The sequence below is a fragment of the Bufo bufo genome, chromosome 6 (assembly GCF_905171765.1).
Source record: "Bufo bufo chromosome 6, aBufBuf1.1, whole genome shotgun sequence".
Taxonomy (NCBI): Eukaryota; Metazoa; Chordata; class Amphibia; order Anura; family Bufonidae; genus Bufo; species Bufo bufo.
Genome location: NC_053394.1, coordinates 193,950,313 through 193,972,230, shown reverse-complemented (window position 1 = coordinate 193,972,230; position 21,918 = coordinate 193,950,313). Strand labels below are relative to the sequence as shown.

Genomic DNA, 21,918 nt, shown 5'->3' with positions numbered 1-21,918 from the left:
TGAGACTCCCAAAGTGGACATTCAGGTCGCCAAAGTCAATAAAAAGACTGCCTTGCCCTTTGAAGATACCTCACAGTTGCGTGATCCTATGGATAGGAAGGCGGATAGTCTCCTGAAAAAATCATGGGAAGCGGCCATGGTTAATCTGAAAGCTAACATCGCGGCCACCTCGGTAGCCAGGTCCATGAGGTTATGGCTTGACGAGTTAGAAAATCACATTAGAGATAATACCCCAAGGGAAGAGCTACTCAGGTCCCTTCCCTTTATTGAAGTCCGCCACAGCCTTCATGGCAGACGCCTCAGCCGAATCTGTTAGATTCGCCGCAAAGGATGCGGGGCTTTCCAACGCTGCCCGCCGCGCCTTGTGGATGAAGAGCTGGTCGGGCGACAATACTTCAAAAATGAAGCTATGCTCCATCCCGTTTTCAGGGGAATATGTCTTTGGCCTGGTCTTGGACCGTATCCTGGAAAAGGCCGCGGACAAGAAGGGCTTTCCTGAGGAAAGATCCTTTAAAAGGAAATATCCCTTTCGGGCCCCCTCTAGCCAGAATAAACCCTTCAGGGATAAGGGAAAGTCAGGGCGTTGGAGCTATTCTAAAGGGGGCAGGGGTAGAGGTAACCCCTCTTCCTCCCAAAGTAAGTCCTCCGACAAGCAATGACGCCATCGTGGGGGAAAGATTGAGGAAATTTCTGACTCCGTGGGAGTCCATTTCCCCGAATCCTTGGGTCCAAGACATCTTAAAATTCGGTTACCGGATCGAACTTTCCTCATCTCCCCCAAACCGCTTCATCATTAAGAATCCAGGCTCCTCCAGCACTCGTTTAAAAATTCTACAGGGAATTCAGAGCCTTCTAGCTATGGACGTGATAGTACGGGTCCCCCCTTCTCAACTGGGGCAGGGCTTCTATTCAAGCCTTTTCCTGGTGGAGAAGAAAGAGGGGTCTTTCCGTACAATTATAAACCTGAAAGCCTTGAACAAATTCATAACTTATCGAAAGTTCAGGATGGAATCCCTAAAATCCCTGATCCCCTTAATAGGGAAGAACGCCCTGATGTGCTCGGTAGATCTTCAGGACGCCTACTACCATGTCCCAATTCATCCGGAATCCCAGAGGCTCCTAAGATTTGCTATCCAGGATCACAAGGGGGTAACCAGCCACTTCCAGTTTACGGCCCTCCCCTTTGGGATATCATCTGCACCCAGAATCTTTACGAAGCTGGTAGTCGAGATGGTAGCCTTCCTGAGACACAAGGGACTAGTGATTATTCCATGCCTGGACGACTTCCTCTTGGTTGGGAACTCAGAGAACGATCTGAAATCAGACCTACTAACCTTCCTATCTCTCATCCAGGATCTAGGATGGTTGGTGAACCAGAAAAAGTCACATCTGGTACCTTCCAGCACTATCCAGTTTTTAGGGGTCATCCTGGACTTCCGAGCTCAACGTACCTTCCTTCCACCAGACAAGATCAAAAGCCTCCAACTGAAGATTCGTCGGTTTCAGAACAGGAGGTCTTGTCCCATAAGAGAAGCCATGAGCCTCCTGGGCCTTCTTTCATCCTGCATCCCGTCCGTTCCCTGGATCCAGTCCCACTTTCGATCTCTTCAGCTATGGATCCTCAGATCTTGGGACAGACGACAGTCCTCACTGAACCACAAGGTTCTGATTCCCCCTGCGGTGAAGGTCTCCCTGAACTGGTGGAAACATTCAGCCAACCTGTCCTTGGGAGTCGCCTGGGAGAAGACCCTCTACATCCAAGTTCTCACAGATGCGAGCGAAAAAGGATGGGGTGCGAAAGTGGGAGATCACTTCTTTCAGGGCTCCTGGGTTTCGGTAACCCGCTCCCAATCTTCCAACTTCAGGGAGCTGGAAGCGGTCCGGAAAGCTCTGAAGGCGGCAGAAGCCCTCCTTGTGGGTTATCACATAAAAATACTTTCCGACAATACGACGACAGTGGCGTACCTTTCTCATCAGGGAGGCACGAGATCGGAGAAGCTGATGTCCATCGCAAGAAAAATCTTCGACTGGGCAGAGTCCCGCGTGAGGTCCATCTCCGCAATTCATTTGAAAGGGATCCTAAACGTGGAGGCAGACTATCTCAGTCGTCAGTTGATAGACCATACCGAATGGTCTTTGAATCAGGACGTGTTCCAGACTCTGGTGGAAAAGTGGGGCACTCCGCAGGTGGACCTGTTTGCCTCCAAGAAGAACGCAAAGGTGCCAACATTTTGTTCATTGAACCCTCGAGACAACCCTTGGGCTCTAGATGCGCTGACGATTCCTTGGGACTGGGATCTCTGCTACGCATTCCCACCCTTGCCTCTGCTTCCCAGGGTAATTCAAAAGCTCAACCTAGAAAACTCGACTCTGATCCTAATAGCTCCCTATTGGCCGAAAAGGAGCTGGTTCCCTTCCTTAAAGAACCTATCGATAGAAGATCCGTGGCCTCTTCCCTCCAGGAGGGACCTTCTTCATCAAGGGCCGATACTTCATCCAAACTCGAGTTTTGTCAAGTTATCGGCCTGGATCCTGAAGTCCAGAGGTTGAGATCACAAGGACTTTCTGATCAGGTGATTTCTACCCTTAAAGCAAGTAGGAAGAAAGTTACCTTCTCTATATATCTGAAAATCTGGAAGTGCTTTTGTTCCTGGAGCGGCAGTCCTGTCCCAAATCTAGAGCCACCCAACTTCCAGAAGATCTTAGATTTCCTCCAGCAGGGACTTGAATTGGGTCTCAGGCCTTCCACCCTGAAGGTACAGGTCTCGGCCCTAGCCTGTTTTTTTTTTATCAAGACCTAGCCAATCATCGCTGGATCAAAAGATTTATGAGAGCCGCTTCCCGACTTCGTCCCTCCCTGAAAACTAGGATCCCCAATTGGGACCTATATACGGTGCTCACAGGCCTGACCCTCGCCCAGTTTGAGCCCTTGGCCAGTTGTTCTATCACCACTTTTTTTGTTTGTCTCTGTAATTTTGGACACACTGGTGTTGGTGGTGGGAGGGGGGGATTTAAACCCTCTCTCTGTTCCTGCCCCTACAGAGGTCAGGGGTCAATCTCCTTGTAGCTGTCGTGGTGATCTCGTGGAAACTGAATTATCGGTAAGTCTAATTCCGGCTTTCCGCTTTTTGAAGCAGCTCTGACTTTCTGAGCACCTGTCATGTTTCCTGAGGTTCTACAATGGCCAGACAGTACAAACACCCCACAAATGACCCCATTTCGGAAAGTAGACACCCTAAGGTATTCGCTGATGGGCATAGTGAGTTCATAGAACTTTTTATTTTTTGTCACAAGTTAGCGGAAAATGATGATTTTTTTTTCTTTATTTTTTTTCCCTTACAAAGTCTCATATTCCACTAACTTGTGACAAAAAATAGAAACTTCCATGAACTCACTATGCCCATCACGAAATACCTTGGGGTGTCTTCTTTCCAAAATGGGGTCACTTGTGGGGTAGTTATACTGCCCTGGCATTTTAGGGGCCCAAATGCGTGCAAAGTAGTTTGAAATCAAAATCTGTAAAAAATGACCGGTGAAATCCGAAAGGTGCTCTTTGGAATGTGGGCCCCTTTGCCCACCTAGGCTGCAAAAAAGTGTCACACATGTGGTATTGCCGTACTCAGGAGAAGTTGGGCAATGTGTTTTGGGGTGTCATTTTACATATACCCATGCTGGGTGAGATAAATATCTCGGCAAAAGACAACTTTTCCAATTTTTTTATACAAAGTTGGCATTTGACCAAGATATTTCTCTCACCCAGCATGGGTATATGTAAAATGACACCCCAAAACACATTCCCCAACTTCTCCTGAGTACAGCGATACCAGATGTGTGACACTTTTTTGCAGCCTAGATGCGCAAAGGGGCCCACATTCCTTTTAGGAGGGCATTTTTAGACATTTGGATCCCAGACTTCTTCTCGCGCTTTAGGGCCCCTTAAATGCCAGGGCAGTATAAATACCCCACTTGTGACCCCATTTTGGAAAGAAGACACCCCAAGGTATTCAATGAGGGGCATGGCGAGTTCATAGAAATTTTTTTTTTTTGCCACAAGTTAGCGGAAATGGTTTTTTTTTTTTTTTTTTTAGTTTTTTTCTCACTAAGTCTCCCTTTCCGCTAACTTGGGACAAAAATTTCAATCTTTCATGGACTCAATATGCCCCTCAGCGAATACCTTGGGGTGTCTACTTTCTGAAATGGGGTCACATGTGGGGTATTTATACTGCCCTGGCATTTTAGGGGCCCTAAAGCGTGAGAAGAAGTCTGGAATATAAATATCTAAAAAATTTTACGCATTTGGATTCCGTGAGAGGTATGGTGAGTTCATGTGAGATTTTATTTTTTGACACAAGTTAGTGGAATATGAGACTTTGTAAGAAAAAAATAATAATAATTCCGCTAACTTGGGACAAAAAAATGTCTGAATGGAGCCTTACAGGGGGGTGATCACTCCATATAGACTCCCTGATCACCCCCCTGTCATTGATCACCCCCCTGTAAGGCTCCATTCAGATGTCCGTATGTGTTTTGCGGATCCGATCCATGGATCCGTAAAAAACATACAGACATCTGAATGGAGCCTTACAGGGGGGTGATCAATGACAGGGGGGTGATCAGGGAGTCTATATGGAGTGATCACCCCCCTGTAAGGCTCCATTCAGATGTCCGTACGTGTTTTGCGGATCCGATCCATGGTTCCGTAAAAAACATACGGACGTCTGAATGGAGCCTTACAGGGGGGAGATCAGGGAGTCTATATGGGGTGATCACCCCCGTCATTGATCACCCCCCTGTAAGGCTCCATTCAGACGTCCGTATGTGTTTTGCGGATTTGATCCATGTTTCAGTGGATCCGTAAAAAACATACGGACGTCTAAATGGAGCCTTACAAGGGGGTGATCAATGACAGGGGGGTGATCAGGAAGTCTATATGGGGTGATCAGGGGTTAATAAGTGACAGGGGGGTGTGTAGTGTAGTGGTCTTTGGTGCTACTTATTACTGAGCTGCCTGTGTCCTCTGGTGGTCGATCCAAGCAAAAGGGACCACCAGAGGACCAGGTAGCAGGTATATTAGACGCTGTTATCAAAACAGCGTCTAATATACATGTTAGGGGTTAAAAAAAAATCGCATCTCCAGCCTGCCAGCGAACGATCGCCGCTGGCAGGCTGGAGATCTACTCGCTTACCTTCCGATCCTGTGAACGCGCGCGCCTGCTTACAGGAAATCTTGCGTCTCGCGAGAGAGCGCGTATATGCGTCCAGGAGGAATGAATCGACCGCCTCCAGGACGCGTCGCTGCGTTCGGCGGTCCGGAGGCGGTTAAAGGTGGTAGAAAGTGTTAAAAAGAACCAGAGCGCTTTACCATAATGATCCCCCCTCTATTGTTGCGACACTGTTCCACTCCCTGGTGTTTTCTACTTTTTGCTCCCAGCTTAACTGAGGCTACTTTCACACTAGTGTTTTTACTGGATATGGCAGGGTTCAGCAAAAGACGCTTCCATTACTGATAATACAACCATCTGCATCCGTTACAACCGGATTCGTTCATATTATCTTTAACATTGCCTAGATTGATCCGTCATGAGCTCCATTGAAAGTCAAAGGAGGACAGATCAGTATTCTATTGTGGCAGAGAAAACTGATCCGTCCCCATTGACTTGCATTGGGGGTCATGCCAGAACAGTCTTGCTCCGCATCCCAGGACAGAAAGCAAACTACAACATGTTGCGGATTGCTCTCCGGTATGGGACCGCAACTAAAGGGAACAGAATGCATTTTGGTGCATTCTCTTCTGTTCAGTTCAGTTTTGTCCCCATTGACAATGAACAGGGGCAAAACGGAAGCTTTTTTTTTTCCCGGTATTGAGACCCTATGATGGCTCTCAATACCGGAAAACTAAAATGCTAGTGTAAAAGTAGCCTAAAAATGGCAAATAGTGTGTGTGTGTGTGTGTGTGTGTGTGTGTGTGTGTGCGTGTGCGCTTAAATTTTATTTTTTTCAGTTACTAGTTAATAGTTCAATTCTGATGTAGCACTTCGTGGCACTCTGCCAATGAATGCTTGGAGTCTGGTTCCCATCCCATGTATAACAATAAAGAAAACTCCTGCAGTTATGATGCAGAAGGGTGAAGGCGCAACTACCTACTCGTGCAACTGCACTCTACCCTTATTCTCTGAGCGCAGCCATCCATTATTTCCTATCTCTTGTAGCGGCACCAGTTTGATAAAGGCCATATCCGGCCAAAATGTCACTGTATGTACAAGCTGCACTTCAATAAAAGTTCACCCTTCTGCATCATAACTGCTGGAGTTTTCTTTATAGTTAATAGTTTGTACATTTGTGGGCATGGCCTTAGGCCCCTTTCACACGAGCGAGTTTTCCACGCAGGTGCAATGCGTGACGTGAACGCATAGCACCCGCACTGAATCTTGACCCATTCATTTCAATGGGTCTGCATGAAAAACGCAGCATGTTCTATATTCTAACGCAAAAACACAAATGCAATAGCACTCTGCAACCAACACTCTGCCCTGCCTCTATGCTGGATGTTGAATGAGGCATTGGTGTACATTTTGGCCAAAGCGTAATAAGCCACTCACCACGTCAAGGTCGCCTCTATGAGTGGTCCCTAACACTAGTTCCTACCTGTTTATGGGCCATGATAGCCACACAAAGTCCAGGGAGCGCAGGTACAGCATGCACGTCAGGCACACTCTGCTTTTAACCCCGTCCGGTGCCGTGACAGCTTTCATCGGATCCAGGGATGCAAGTACAAACATGCATGCTGAGCCCACTATATACTTCTGCTGGAGCCAAATGGCTACTGGTAGGCGCTGTAAAAGTAGATTCAGTTTTATACTGACTTTAAAACCAGCCTCCAGGGCAGACTAACTGGTCAGGTGTGCATGACTGCATGGAGATCGCCACGCCTCCAATATATACTACAAAGAAAAAATGTGGGGGATTCAGTCAGCACAACCCTGTATGCAGGTGCACATCGCTATGGCGAAATACACATACAAACGCAAAAACACACTGGTTTTAAAGTCAGTATAAAACTGAGTCAACTTTTTTTTTTTATATAAAATGTTTTCTTTACGTCCCCATATTGTGACACGTAATACTTTTTTACAGAGCTGTGTGAGGGCTTGCTTTTTTCATGGTGAGCTCTAGGTTTTATTGGTACTGTTTTTTTATGGGAGGGGCCAAAAAAAATTTGAATCGTGCATTTACATTTTTTTTTATTCTCCATGCAGGAAAAACCATTTATATTTTAATAGTTGACGTTTTCTGACATAGCGAAGCCCATAAATATTAGTGAGAAGCAAAGTGAGCTTTGCAGGCTACATCCAAAGTCGCTTTGCTCAATATTTCGGGTTAATACTGTTCGGCGGTCTGACTCAATACAACATAAAAATGTATGGGCTCCAATGAGCCGAAGTCAGTTATTCGCAAAGTCATGTGACTAGTACCTCAGAACCGAAGCTGGGTTCGGTTTGCGCGACCTCGCGAATAACTGACTAATTTATTTTTAAGGAACTTGATTGTTATCTTCTGATAACTTGTACCCTAGACTGCAATAGAATACTATTGCAGTCTATGGGATTTTTACAAGTTGCCTTTCAGTCTGTGCCACAGACATGGCTTTGCAGGCAGCTCACAGTGACACACCTAGGAGCCTTCACAAGGTCCCAGGCTGTGAAAGCAACCAGTCAGAGCCCAACTGGTGCTCAGATCAGAGAGCAGAGGCAGCTGCTGATCATGTGTAAGACATTGTTGAATTTATTTTTTTGTAAGGTGTGCTTCAGGGGTATAGTAGGAATATTTGTTAAACAAATTGAACACACATGCGATGGGCTGTAACTGACTTTGAACAAATTGAAGGGAACCTGCCACCATGAAAATGCAATATACTCTACAGGTAGCATGTTATACAGCAGGAGGAGCTGAGTAGATATACAGACAGATATGTCATATCATTTATACATGTACATTTCTGCTCAGTCTGGGCTTTGAAGTCAAGGAAGTGGTCCTATCGGTGATTGACAGCCTTCCTCAATGCATGTATACAGAGATATCACTGATAGGACCGCTTCCTTGACTTCAAAGCCCAGAATGAGCAGGAATTTAAATGAATAAATTCCAAATTGATACTGAATCTTTTCCCATAAATGTATATATTAATCTGCTCTGCTCCTCCTACTCTATATGACATTCTGCTTTCAGCTCATATACCATGTTCAAAGTGACAGATTCCTTTTAAACAATTTGGAACATAGATTGCTTTATCTAATGCAATAATGCTAGTCTCTTCACCAGAAAAATATTGGTAAATATGTACCTAGCTCAGATCAAATGGCTAATTTAATAATGGAGAGATTTTTGCGCTGTAAGGCCTCATGCACACGACCATATGTATTTTGCAGACAAAACAATTGGCCCCTAATAGAACAGTACTATTTTGGTCTGTAATGCGGACAATAATAGGACATGTTCTATTTTACGGAAACGGAATGCACATGGAGTAACTTCTGTTTTTTTCTTCTTTTTTTTTTTTTGCGGACCCGTTGAAATGAACAGTCCCACATATGGTCTGCAAAATAAACGGAACTGACATTAAAAGAAAACACGTTCTTGTGCATTAGCCCTAATGCAAATGTTTGTGTCCCTAGTATACACTTTCTGGTGAGCTGTAAAAATCAGAATTTGTATGATATTTCTCACTAGCAGTATTAGACTTTAAAGATGTTTTCAGTTCTCTTCTACTTAAATCTTTAATTTATTTATTTATTATTTTTTTCTCGAGATAAAACCCTCTGTTGGATATTCTCAAACTTTAGATCGGCCCTATCGTGATGCTGTTGTGGCTGGTGGAGCCTATACTACTGTGCCCCGTAATTATCATTTTCGTGGACCTGGAACAGAGCCGCTGCCAGTTATTCTACCCCCTCAGCATCCTGGCTACAGCAGCTTGTCTAGGCCAAATAATCGTTACCACACTTTGGAACCTTATAGAGGTCCTGGTTATGGGCCTCAACCTCAAGTTAGAGGAGCTGGCTTTGGAGGTAGCCAATCTGATCTGCTGACTGCCAGGTATGGCTCTGAAGATGCATATGGACTGGAAGATGATCGTAGAAGTCTTGGTGGTTATGTAGATGGGCCAGAATATTCTACCACAGGTAGGAGGACTGCCAATGGAGATCAACGTAGGCGACTTAGGTGAGTTAAATATTATTTTGCATGCCAAATCAGAAACAATTATGTGAGCAAAGTTAATGTGTATTATTAATGATTAGTGCACAATTTCAGGAAAATGTTTTGCCTTTTAATCAGAAATACCCTTCTTTACATGGTTCAGTTGCACCACACTATCTCCAAGCCCCCTTTCAGCTTACAAAATTCCAGGGTGCCCATTCATGTTAGAGAGAAGTCAGCCAAACGCACAGATTTTGGTTGTACCAAATAACTATCTGTGCATGATGGCATCCCAATCCTCCTCTGATTATATAAGTGGTATAGAGAGATTTGTTTTCAACACTGCCAATTCTTTGATCTTGTGTGAGATAAACTGCTGCCAGGGGTGTCTGGCTATGGCTTATTACTTTTTTCCCAACACATGCACACTCAGTTAAAGCAAAAAATGTTTTCTGGCAGTTAAAACCAGATAGCAACACGCACACTTTATTTTCTGAATTGCAGATTTTTTTTTTAATTCTATTTCTTGAACATGATTGTAACGTAAAGTGAATTTGAAAGATTTGAGAATGAATAAGTGATTAACCACTTCACATCCGCCTATAGGATATAAACGTCCTATAGGTGGATGTTCTGGAACGTCCATTCAGAGATGGCAGCTGGGAGAGGAAGCCAGGAGAGTGCAGGAGCTGTCGGTTCTTTTACAGCCCTCCATCAGACCTGCACTAAGGCTGTACAGCGTTGTATTCGTCTGTACAGCGTCAATGGGGGGTGTATTTCCCCTGTAACTGGGGCTACTATGTCAGCCTCAGCTACAGGATAAATCAATGGTGGGGGGGAAAAAAAAGTGAAGGTAAATGTCCCCTAGAGGTCTTGCATGACCTTATGGGGGAAGCAAAGTGTAAAAAAAAAAAAAAAAAATTAATAAAAAAATTAAAATTCCCCAATTAAGTTATTTAAAAAAAAATTTAAAATAGAAAAAAATAGACATATTTTGTATTGCCGCATCCGTAACTACTGGCTCTATAAATATCTCCTAATCCACCCCGTCCGATAAACACCATAAAAAAAATATATATATATATATATAAAAACTGTCAAAAAAAGTCATTTTTGTCACCTTACATCACAAAAAGTGCAACTCCAAGTGATAAAAAAAAGCATATGTCCCACAAAATGGTACCAATAAAACAGTCACCTCATCCCGAAAAAAAATTAGCCCCTACATAAGATAATCGCTCAAAAAATAAAAAGAACTATTGTTCTCAGACTATGGAGACACTAAAACATAATTTTTTTTGTTTTCAAAAATGCTATTATTGTGTAAAACTTAAATAAGAAAGTATACATATTAGGTATTGCCATGTCCGTAACTATCTGCTCTATAAAAATGTCACATGACCCCTCAGGTGAACGCTGTAAAAATAAGTACCGTATTTTTCGCCATATAAGACGCACTTTTCCCCCCCCAAAAGTGGGGGGGGGGGGGGGGGGGGGATAGCAGTGCGTCTTATACGGCGAATGCTGCTGATTTTGCAGAGTTTTCAATGATACACCCGCCGCGATGCCGTGCGGCGGGTGTATCAGCTGTGAGGGAGGAGGGGCTGGGGGCCGGCATCTGCTTTTATAATGACAGCGGGGCCCGTGCAGTGACTCTATTCTACTACACGGGCCCCGCTCACTGTATATTATTGTATCTCTAATAGTAAATTGTTATGCATATAATCGCATAATGAGCGCTGTGTATTACTTACAACTACAGTACAAGCGCTCGCCGCTCGGTAGGTAGCAGAGATGAGGGAGGAGGCAGGACGGGAGCTGGCAGCGTGAGTCATGCGTCACGCGCCTGCGCCGCCTACTTTATGAATGAAGCAGGCGCTTCATATGACGTATGACTCACGCTGCCAGCACCTGTCCTCCCGGCCTGCCTCCTCCCTCCTCTCTGCTACCTACCGAGCGGCGAGCGCTTGTTCTGTAGTTGTAAGTAATACACAGCGCTCATTATGCGATTATATACATAACACACATAGCATAAGTGCCACCCACAGATCCCCCATAAGTGCGCCCCACAGATCCCCCATAAGTGCCACCCACAGATCCCCCATAAGTGCCACCCACAGATCCCCCATAAGTGTCACCCACAGATCCCCCATAAGTTCAAAATATTTTTTTTCTTATTTTCCTCCTCAAAAACCTAGGTGCGTCTTATAGGGCGAAAAATACGGTAAATAAACTGTGCTAAAACCAATTTTTGGCCACCTTGCCCCATAAAGTGAAATAATGAATGATCAAAAAATCCCCAAAATGCTTTTAATAAAGTCAACTCTTCCTGCAAAAAATGAGCACCTGCACCAGACGATTGGCAGAAAAATAAAAAAAAGCGTTCAGAAAATGCAGACACAAAAACATAATTATTATTTTTTTTAAATGCTTTATTATGTAAAACTGAAACAAACAGAGAAAGTAAACATATTTTATATCATTGCGTCCGTAACTACTTGGTCTATAAAAATAACACATGATCTACCCTGTCAGATGAATGTTGTAAAAAAAAAAAAAAAAACAGTGCCAGGTTACCAGTTTTTTGTTAATATGGCTCACAAAAAAATGTAATGGAGCAATAAAAAATTATATGTACCCTCAAATAGTAGCAATAAAACTGGCACCTTATCCCCTAGTTTCCAAAATGGGGTCACTTTTTGGGAGTTTCTACTATAAGGGTGCATCAGGGGGGTTTCAAATGGGACATGGCATCTAAAACCAGTTCAGGTAAATCTGCCTTCCAAAAACCATACGGCACTCCTTTACTTCTGCGCCCTGCTGTGTGCCCTTACATCAGTTTACGACCACATGTGGGGTGTTTCTGTAAACCGCAGAATCAGGGTAATAAATATTGTTTTGTTTGGCTGTTAACCCTCAATGTGTTAAAGAAAAAAATGGATTAAAATGGAAAATCTGCCAAAAAAGTGAAATTTAGAAATGGCATCTCCTTTTCCTTTTAATTCTTGTGGAACACATAAAGCAGTGATGGGCAAACTACGGCCCGGTTGACCTTTTTTATCCGCCCCGCAGAGCTGTCCGGAGGCAGCAGGAGTGGAGATGAGCGCTTCCATTGTACAATGGAAGCGCTCATCTCCATAGTCATCTGTATTGCCGTCCTCAGGACAGCGATACAGGTGAATGGTGTGGAGGAGCAGGGGAGAGGCGTCTCCCTTGCCTGTTCCTCTGATGCCTACAGGCACTAGGCCTGTAGCCTATCAGAGGCCGAAGAGGCCTGCATCGCATCACTGACAGCAGCATAAGGCCTCATGCACACGACCGTATTTTTTTCCGGTCCGCAAAACCATTATACTTACCTGCGAGCTGCGATGGTCTGCGTCCGGTTGGGAGCTCCTCCTACTGGTAAGTGACAGGTCCGGTCGGGAGCTCCATGTCACTTACCAGTAGGAGGAGCTCCCGGCCGGACCTGTCACTTACCAGTAGGAGGAGCTCCCGACCGGACGCAGACCATCGCAGCTCGCAGGTAAGTATAATGGTTCTACAAATTGCTAAGTAACCATGGCAACCGGGACTGCAGTAGCGTCCTGGTTGCCATGGTTACCGATCGGAGCCCCAGCGATTAAACTGGGACTCCGATCGGTACACTCCGCTGCCACCAATGATAGGGGGGAGATTTTAATTAGGAGGGGGAGGGAGGGGAGAAGGCCCACTGGCCACCAACGAGTTAACTACAGGGGAGGGAGGGGAGAAGGCCCACTGGCCACCAACGAGTTAACTACAGGGGAGGGAGGGGGGGCCCACTGGCCACCAACGAGTTAACTACAGGGGAGGGAGGGGGGCCGGCCGCACTGGCCACCAATGAGTTAACTACAGGGGAAGGAGGGGGGGGGGGGGGGCCACACTGGCCACCAATGTGTTAACTACAGTGGGGGGGGGGGGGGGGGGGGGCTGCCCCCTGCTGCCTGGCAGCACCTTCCAGGCAGCAGGGGGCAGTCATGTACACAGTTCTGTTAGTATATTCTAACCTGAAGCGTCCCCATCACCATGGGAACGCCTCTGTGTTAGAATATACTGTCGGTTCACGTGAAAACTCAGCTATGAAAAAGCTTTTATGCAGACGGATCTTCGGATCCGTCTGTATAAAAACTAACCTACGGCCACGGATCTTGGACACGGATGCCAATCTTGTGTGCATCCGTGTTCTTTCACGGACCCATTGACTTGAATGGGTCCGTGAGCCGTTGGCCGTGAAAAAAATGGGACAGGTCCTACGGCCAGGAAACACGGATCACGGATGCGGCTGCAAAACGGTGCATTTTCCGATTTTTCCACGGACCCATTGAAAGTCAATGGGTCCGCGAAAAAAAACGGAAAACGGCACAACGGCCACGGGTGCACAACGGTCGTGTGCATGAGGCCTAAGGCATGTATGTGTTTAGTGTTTTTTATTATTTTTAGTATACTGTGGCAAGAATGGGGGTGGGGGCCCTATATACTGGCACAATATGGATTGGTACTATGGAGAAGAGGGTAAGCACTATGGGGCCCCTATATACTGGAACATTATTGGGGGCCCTATATACTGGCACAGTATCTATTCTGCGAATTGCAACAACAAATCTAACTCCAGTCTTTGATGCTAGGGATCGACCGATTATCGGTTTGGCCGATATTATCGGCCGATATTGAGGATTTTGAACGTTATCGGCATCAATTTTGCCGATATACCGATAACGTATGGGGAACACAGAACGCGCTGCTCTCAGCGCTCTCTGTGTTCCCTCCGCAGCACAGGGGAGAAGGAAGCAGTGTCTTCTCCCCCTGTGCTGCTGCTGCCGCTGCCGCCAATGAGGGGATAGAACATGAGAGGAGGGGAGGGGCTGTGGCCGCTGCGCCACCAATGAAGATAAGCCTCTCATTCATTCATATACAGGAGGCGGGAGCTGGCTGCAGAATCACATAGCCGGCTCCCGACCTCTATGAGCAATAGCTGCGGTCCGCGGTAGTTAACTCCTCAGGTGCCGCGGATCGCAGCTACCGCTGATAGAGGTCGGGAGCCGGCTATGTGATTCTGCAGCCAGCTCCCGGCTCCTGTATATGAATGATCGAGAGACTTATCCTCATTGGTGGCGCAGTGCGCCCCCCCAAGCCCCCCAGTATTAATCATTGGTGGCGCAGTGCGCCCCCCACCCCCATCCCAATCCCGGCCAATAGTAAAAACATTGGTGGCGCAGAGCGCCCCCCCCCCCCCCCCCCACCCAGTATTAATCATTGGTGGCAGTGGCCACAGGATCCCCTCTCCCCTGCTCCTCCGATCGGAGCCCCAGCTGTGTAAGCCTGGGGCTCCGATCGGTTACCATGGCAGCCAGGACGCTATTGAAGCCCTGGCTGCCATGTTCAGCTCCATGCTGCTGTGTGCACTATGAACAGAGCAGCAGGGACAGTGTGAGATCCTATTCACCCTGATAGAGATCTATCAGGGTGAATAGGACAAAGGTTCTAGTCCCTAAGGGGGTTAAAAGTTAGTAAAAAAAACACACAAAAATACGAAGTATAAATGAAAAAGATTTATAAAAAAAAAAATACACATTAACAATAAACATATTAATTTTCAGCAGATTTGTGTAGGAATTTTTTTTTTTTTCTCAAAAATGAAAATTCCCAGAATATCGGTATAAATTATCGGCTATCGGCCTGAAAGTTCACAAATTATCGGTATCGGTATCGGCCCTAAAAAATCAATATCGGTCGATCCCTATTTGATGCCTTAGCAAAAAAGGGAGACCAACAACACTGTTCCCACCTTAAATTGGAGGTGAGTTTTACATACTATGTTATGAAAGAAATACATAACATAAAAGTTTTGTACAATCACTCTTTTTATGCTCTTCTACCTTGAATTAAACTAAATCTTTAATGTTACGAAATTTAAATTTAATTTATATTAATTCAGACAAACGCCCGATCCATCTACTCTTGGTCCGGCCCCCGGGTCCAATATATAAACCCATTGTGGCCCACGAGTCAAAAAGTTTGCCCACCTCGGACCTAAAGGGTTATCCGAGCTTGTAAAATCGGTTTTGAATAACTTGAGTTTGTAGTTTCTATAATGGGGTGACTCCAGACCTGAACTGGCCCTTAAAAAGTGGGTTTTGGAAATTTTCTTAAAAATTAAGAATTGCTTCTACAATTTTAGGCCTTCTAACGTCCTAAAAAAATAAAATGACATTTTCAAAATGCCAACATAAAGTAGACCTAGTTGAAATGTTAAGTAATATTTATTTTATGCGGTATCACTTTCTGTTTTAAAAGCGGAGAAATAGAAATTTTAAAAATTGTGAATTTTTCTAAATTCAATATATTGACTCAAATTTACCGCTGTCATGAAGTACAATGTGTCATGAGAAAACAATCCTCTGGGACCTGCACCTACAAGGAGAACGGAATGGGAAGAGCTGTGGCTGGAGAACCCCGGGTTTCTCGGAGTCCATCCACCACCAAGCGTTGCTCCCATTTAAGTGAATATGAGTGCACGTGTGGCCCCTGCTCCCATTAATTTCTATGGAGCAGACTGAATTAGCAGAGCCAGCACTCGGCTATTTTCAGAGGCCCCATTGAAATAAATGGAGGGCGGCTGCGCATGCGCAGTGCGCCCTCCATTTCTCTCTCCGTTCTCGTTGTAGGTGCGGGTCCCACCTCTGGAACCCACACCTATCAGACAATGGGGGCATATCGCTAGGATATGCCCCCATTGTATGTGATGGCAAAACCCCTTTAAGTAAATTGATTTACGGCAGCTGCATGGGCCATAGACAAAATGGTCAGGAGTTCTGAGTCACTGAGTTCTATGGGAGAGTTTTCTAGGCATTCTCTTTGACCTGTACAGAGGTGGTTGTACAAGGTAAGAATAGATAAGCTTTGAGAATTGTAATGAAGGTTGACCGCCATTGTTCCCCTACTCACCGCCGCAGTCCTGGGCTTCGTGTTCGGACAAGCTGTCCTTCCTGGGTGCCTTTGTCATTGTCCGGGTATGTCTCCATTATGGGGCAGATGGCTGCGGTGACCTGTTGCCGGTGTCTTTCCCATTGATCGCCTCGTTCATGGCCTCTGTCCTTGCAGGCATCGTCCTTCCTGAAATCCGCTCCGTGGTTTTCTTCCAGCCCTTCACACTGCATGCCTTCCAGCCTGTTCCCTGGGTGTGTCCCTTCCTGTTCTTTAACCCTTTCACTACCAGCGCCGTACATGTAAACATGGCGCGAGACCCGCGGCTAAGGACAGTGACCGGCAATAATGCTGATTGCAGTCATAAAAGCCTATAGAGGTCATGATCAAGTGTGATCACAGCATTTAAAAGCTAAAGAAACCTGGAAGCACGCGCTTCTGGGCTTCTTACCGGCATCCTCTGCGGCCAATGAGGATGCCAGTAATTGTTCAATACACTGGGTCTCTCTGAAGAGACCCAGGGTATTGGAGCTGCAATTCTTATTTTGGCCAGCAGGTGGTAGGCCAACATAAGAAATGAGAAATTCTGCTCTCATCGTGGATCTATAAGAAACATGACGGTACAGAATAAAAAAAAGTCTTGTAGCCTCAAATACAAGGTACAAAACTATAAAGTAAAAAAAAAAAGTTAAATATATTAATTTAAAAATGTTTAAAACTTAAAGGGAACCTGTCACCGGGATTTGATGTATAGAGCTGGGGATATGGGTTGCTAGATGGTCGCTAGCACATCCGCAATACCCAGTCCCCATAGCTCTGTGTGCTTTTATTGTGGAAAAACGATTTGATCCATATGCAAATTACCCCAAGATGTGTCCTGTAAGTGAGATGAGTCCAGTGTGAAGGCGCGCAACACCGCCCCGCATCCTTAGAATCTCCTCCTTGCTCCCCGAGGAGGAGATTCTGAGGAGGTCAATTCAGATCTGCGGTTTTTAGCGCTTGTCCGCCGTTTTAACCCCTTCCATGCTGCGGTTCGTAGGGACCGCTGTATGGAAGAGGTGAAGAGGGAGGGAGCTCCCTCCCTCTCCCTTCGGGAGCCCCCCTCCTTCCCCTTCCCTGTTTGCTCAGTTTTGGCAGACGGGCAAGGTTCCCATGGCAACCGGACGCCTTCTCAGGCATAGATCTGTTCAGACAAAGTGTGAGTGAAATACAGTACAATACACTATATAGTGTACTGTACTGTATTATACAGACATCAGACACACTGGATCTTCAAGAACCAAGTGGGTCTGGGTAAAAAAAATATGTTTAAAGTGAAAAAATGTAAAAAAAAACATTTATCCCTGATTAAAAAAAAATATAAAAAAATTCTCTACACATGTTATATATCACCGCGTCCGTAACGACCCGATCTATAAAACGGTTATGTTAAATTTCTCGCACGGTGAACGCCATAAAAAATTAAAAATAATAACTGCTAAATAAACCATTTTTTTTTTGTCACCGTACATTACAAAAAGTACAACAGCAAGCGATCAAAAAGGCGTTTGCCCACCAAAATAGTACCAATCTAACCGTCACCTCATCCCGCAAAAAAATGAGCCCCTACCTGAGACAATCGCCCAAAAAATAAAAAAAACTATGGAGACACTAAAACATATGGAGACACTAAAACATAATTTTTTTTGTTTGAAAAAAGCTGTTTCATTGTGTAAAACTTGCATAAATATAAAAGTATACATATTTGGTATCACCGCGTTCGTATCGACCAGCTCTATAAAAATATCACATGACCTAACATCTCAGATGAACACCGTAAAAAATAAAAACTGCTAAATAAACCATTTTTTGTCACCTTACATCACAAAAAGTGTAATAGCAAGCGATCAAAAAGTCACACGCACCCCAAAATAGTGCCAATAAAACAGTCATCTCATCCCGCAAAAATCATACCCTACCCAAGGTAATCGCACAAAAACTGAAAAAATTATGGCTCGCAGACTATGGAAACACTAAAACATGATTTTTTTTTTTTTTGCTTCAAAAAAGAAATCATTGTGTAAAACTTACATAAATAAAAAAAAGTATACATATTAGGTATCGCCGCATCCGTGACAACCTGGTCTATAAAAATACCACATGATCTAACCTGTCAGATGAATGTTGTAAATAACAAAAAATCAAAACTGTGCCAAACAGCTATTTCTTGTTATCTTGCCTCACAAAAAGTGTAATATAGAGCAACCAAAAATCATATGTACCTGGGGGGCGGAGCCTAACCGCTGAACAAGACGGAGGCCTGAGCAGGAGCTCTCTTCCATCAAACCCACATTACACTGCTTTTGCACACTTTAAGCTTATCCGACATGGGCAAAATCGGCAGAGATAGATCCAGAGATGCCCCTGATACCCCAAGATCCAAGAAAAGTCAGGGAGATATGAACAGATTCTTTAATAAGAAGTCGGCCTTATCCCCGACCCGTGCAGCTAAGATGGCGGCCCGCCACATGGAGAAAGAAGCTGAGCGGTAGTCTGAACAAGAAGATGGAGATGCTGATTATGCAGACACTCCGGAGGAAGAAACAACACAGAAAGATACCGACACGCTCACCAAAGCCTTCTTCAAGGAAACATTATCCCAGGCTTTGGCTCCTCTGCTTCAGGAGGTACGTGATCTGAGACACGACATGTGTGCTCTGGGGAATCGGGTCGAGCAACTAGAGACCCGGCAGGACCACATAGTGTCACACAGCGCCGGTATAATAACGGCAATAGAAGCGCAAGTCTCCTCGCTCAACTCTGCATTCCTCATGATCGAGGACCAAGAGAACAGGAGCCGACGCAAAAACATAAGGATGAAGGGGCTAGACGAATCTGTTACCCCAGATAATCTGGAAGCTGCTGCTAAATCTCTGTTTGCCGAGCTGCTGGGAGATAACAGGGCTGCAAAGATCGTCATTGAAAGAATACATCGCTCCCTGCGCCCTACACCTAAAGAGGGTGAAGCCCCCAGAGATGTGATCTGTGGTCTTTTAAGCTACAGGGACACAGCGGCCATTTTGCAAGCAGCCCGCAAGAGCTCAGACCTCAAAATTGGGGATTCATCCATCCTGCTGTTCCAAGACATCGCTTCATCAACCCTAGCGAAACGCAGGATTCTAAAACCCTTGACCGATCACTTAAGAAGCAACAAGCTTTTATATAAATGGCTGTACCCGTTCGGTGTCACATTCGCCAGGAGCGGTCAAACGCTGCGTTATACGTACTCCACAGGACTTAACCCAGGCCTGGAAGATCCTGGATATCCCTCCCATTATGATGGACAATTGGCTTGCAGGGGACATCTCGGTTCCCAAACTTCCACACCTGTTAATTCAAGAGGCCTGGTCCACCCCGTCCAAACCAAAGTCATCCAATAGCAGTAAGTCACTGGGGAGAAGAGATCTTACCTGACTTTAATCGGTCCCAAGTTATGAAGTATACAGTGACTTTGTGTCTTGGAACTTTTGAGGACATGTCGCAGCTCTGCCGGCTGAAGGCGATTTCTTCCAACAGCGTCACAGGTTACCACTGTCATGTTTATAGGTTAAAGAAATCCTGTTATATGTTAGCAGTTAATCGGATCTTACCTTAAGCTACTTTATGTGATATGGCTTGATATGCCTCTTTATAGGTGTGCATTCTTTTAGCTACCTCGATCGATAGCTTTGATAATCCCAGTATTCATACACTTTAAGGTTGTAATTTTCTTGTTATAAGTAATGTGGGTTATGATGATTCGGGTTAGGATACATCTCGGTCCCTATATGTCCCACTGTGGCCCACTTCAGGGGCACTTCCCCACTAGTTGCCTATCCCTTTGTCCATTTTCCTATACATCCAGTTTACTCCCCTCATTGGTACTCAGCTTTTTAAGTCCCTTTATAATTGCACTCAGCATATTTACAAGCTGCACATCTATCTTAATTCGCATAATCCCACCCATCTGCACAATTAGCTTATCAACATTATCTACTATACTCTCTATGACAGATTTAAACATCACTACATTTAATGTCAGAGGTTGTAATACACCCCAGAAGCGATCTCAAATTCTTACTCTCTTAAAGAAAAATAGGAGTGACATATGTTTCCTCCAGGAGACTCATTTTAAAACTAATAAAATACCCATTGTACCGAAAATGAGATATTCGCAGTGGTTTCACAGCACGTATGGATCTGCCTCCAGGGGGAGTTAGCATTGCAATTAGCAAGAATGTTCCATTCGTATTAACAGTTGCTCAGCAGGACCCTGAGGGCAGATTCTTATTTATCAAAGGGAAAATTGGTCACTTGGTAGTAACCCTTGCATGTCTCTATGCCCCAAATATTAGGCAATACGACTGGCTTAGGAGAACCCTTTCCAAACTAAACAATTTCGCTGAGGGGATTAAAATAATTGGTGGTGACTTGAATGTTTCCTTGAACCCCCAATTAGACTCGTCACTAGGTAGCTCCACCAAATCTCAGAAAACACTGGGTAGAATCCACAAGCTTTTGAAGGACTTACATCTAACAGATACTTGGAGGACGCTTAACCCCTCAATGAAAGATTATTCCTTTTACTCGGCAGTTCACCAGTCTTACCAAAGACTTGACTACATTTTCTTATCCAACCCTCACTTAACCATGCTGAAAAAATCATCCATAGGTCCCATTACTATTTCCGATCACGCCCCTGTTACTTCCTCTATCAATTTCTCCAATCTTCCAGCAAGGGAATGGGTTTGGCGTTTAAATGAAACGTTACTAGACACTGATAAACATATTGAAGACAACTCCCTCAAACTTTCCTATTACTTTCAAGAGAATAAACTGCAGGACACATCTCAAACCATTATCTGGGAGGCCCACAAAGCCTTTATTCGGGGTGAACTTATAGCATTAGGATCCAAGATTAAAAAGGAGAGGCAGAAGAGGCTTGATTCCCTTATACACCAAATCTCTACGATTGAATCTATTCAGAAACAATCTAAGAGGTCTGCAGCACTAGAAGAACTTGCACTCTTGAGGAGACAATTGAAGGAGCTACTCAATATTAAATGTGCAAAGGCCTACCAATATACAAAATTTAAACAATACATACATGGTTATAAGGGAAACAAGTTTATGTCCCATCAAGTCAATCAGAGAAAGGCTGCTCAGTTTGTCTCCTCGATCAAAGCCAAGAATGGCAAATTGGTTTTATCAACAGAAGCCATAGCGGAAGAATTTTGTTCTTTTTATGGGGCCTTGTATAATCTAGATAGTGGGAAGGATAAAACAACACAACAAACTGCATCTGACTCAGTGAGAGTGAAGCAGATAGACAGCTTTTTGGATTCCTTACATCTCCCCAGAATCAGCCAGGAAGATAGCTCCTCATTGCTACAACCGATTACTGAATCGGAAGTGCGGAAAATTATTAAAAGTATGCCCTTGGGTAAGGCCCCAGGACCAGATGGCCTACCCATAGGTTATTATAAAAAATTTCTGAACATATTATCCCCGCAACTGGTTAAATGGTGCCAAGCATTATCCGTAGGCGAAAGCCTCCCGAAGCAAGCGTTAGAAGCCATAATCACAATTATCCCGAAAGAAGGCAAAGATACCAGGGATTGTGGCAGCTATAGACCCATATCTTTGCTCAACATAGATGTTAAAATCTGGGCCAAAATCCTCGCATCTAGGCTTAGTTCCATAATACCCCGTATTATCAATATAGAACAAGCAGGCTTCGTCAAGGGGAGGGAAGGCAATTTC

The 21,918-nt window shown here is 44.7% G+C and overlaps 1 protein-coding gene across 5 annotated transcripts in view; it reads left to right on the top strand.

Moving 5' to 3' along the window:
- LOC121005864 (catenin delta-1-like) overlaps positions 1 to 21,918 on the top strand; it is a 607,331-nt gene that overhangs the window by 118,922 nt on the left and 466,491 nt on the right. For all 5 annotated transcript variants that reach the window (XM_040438663.1, XM_040438662.1, XM_040438660.1 and 2 more), the window contains one exon: positions 8,807 to 9,219. In XM_040438663.1, the coding sequence (XP_040294597.1) occupies positions 8,807 to 9,219 (413 nt within the window). The remainder of the gene's footprint in view (positions 1 to 8,806; positions 9,220 to 21,918) is intronic.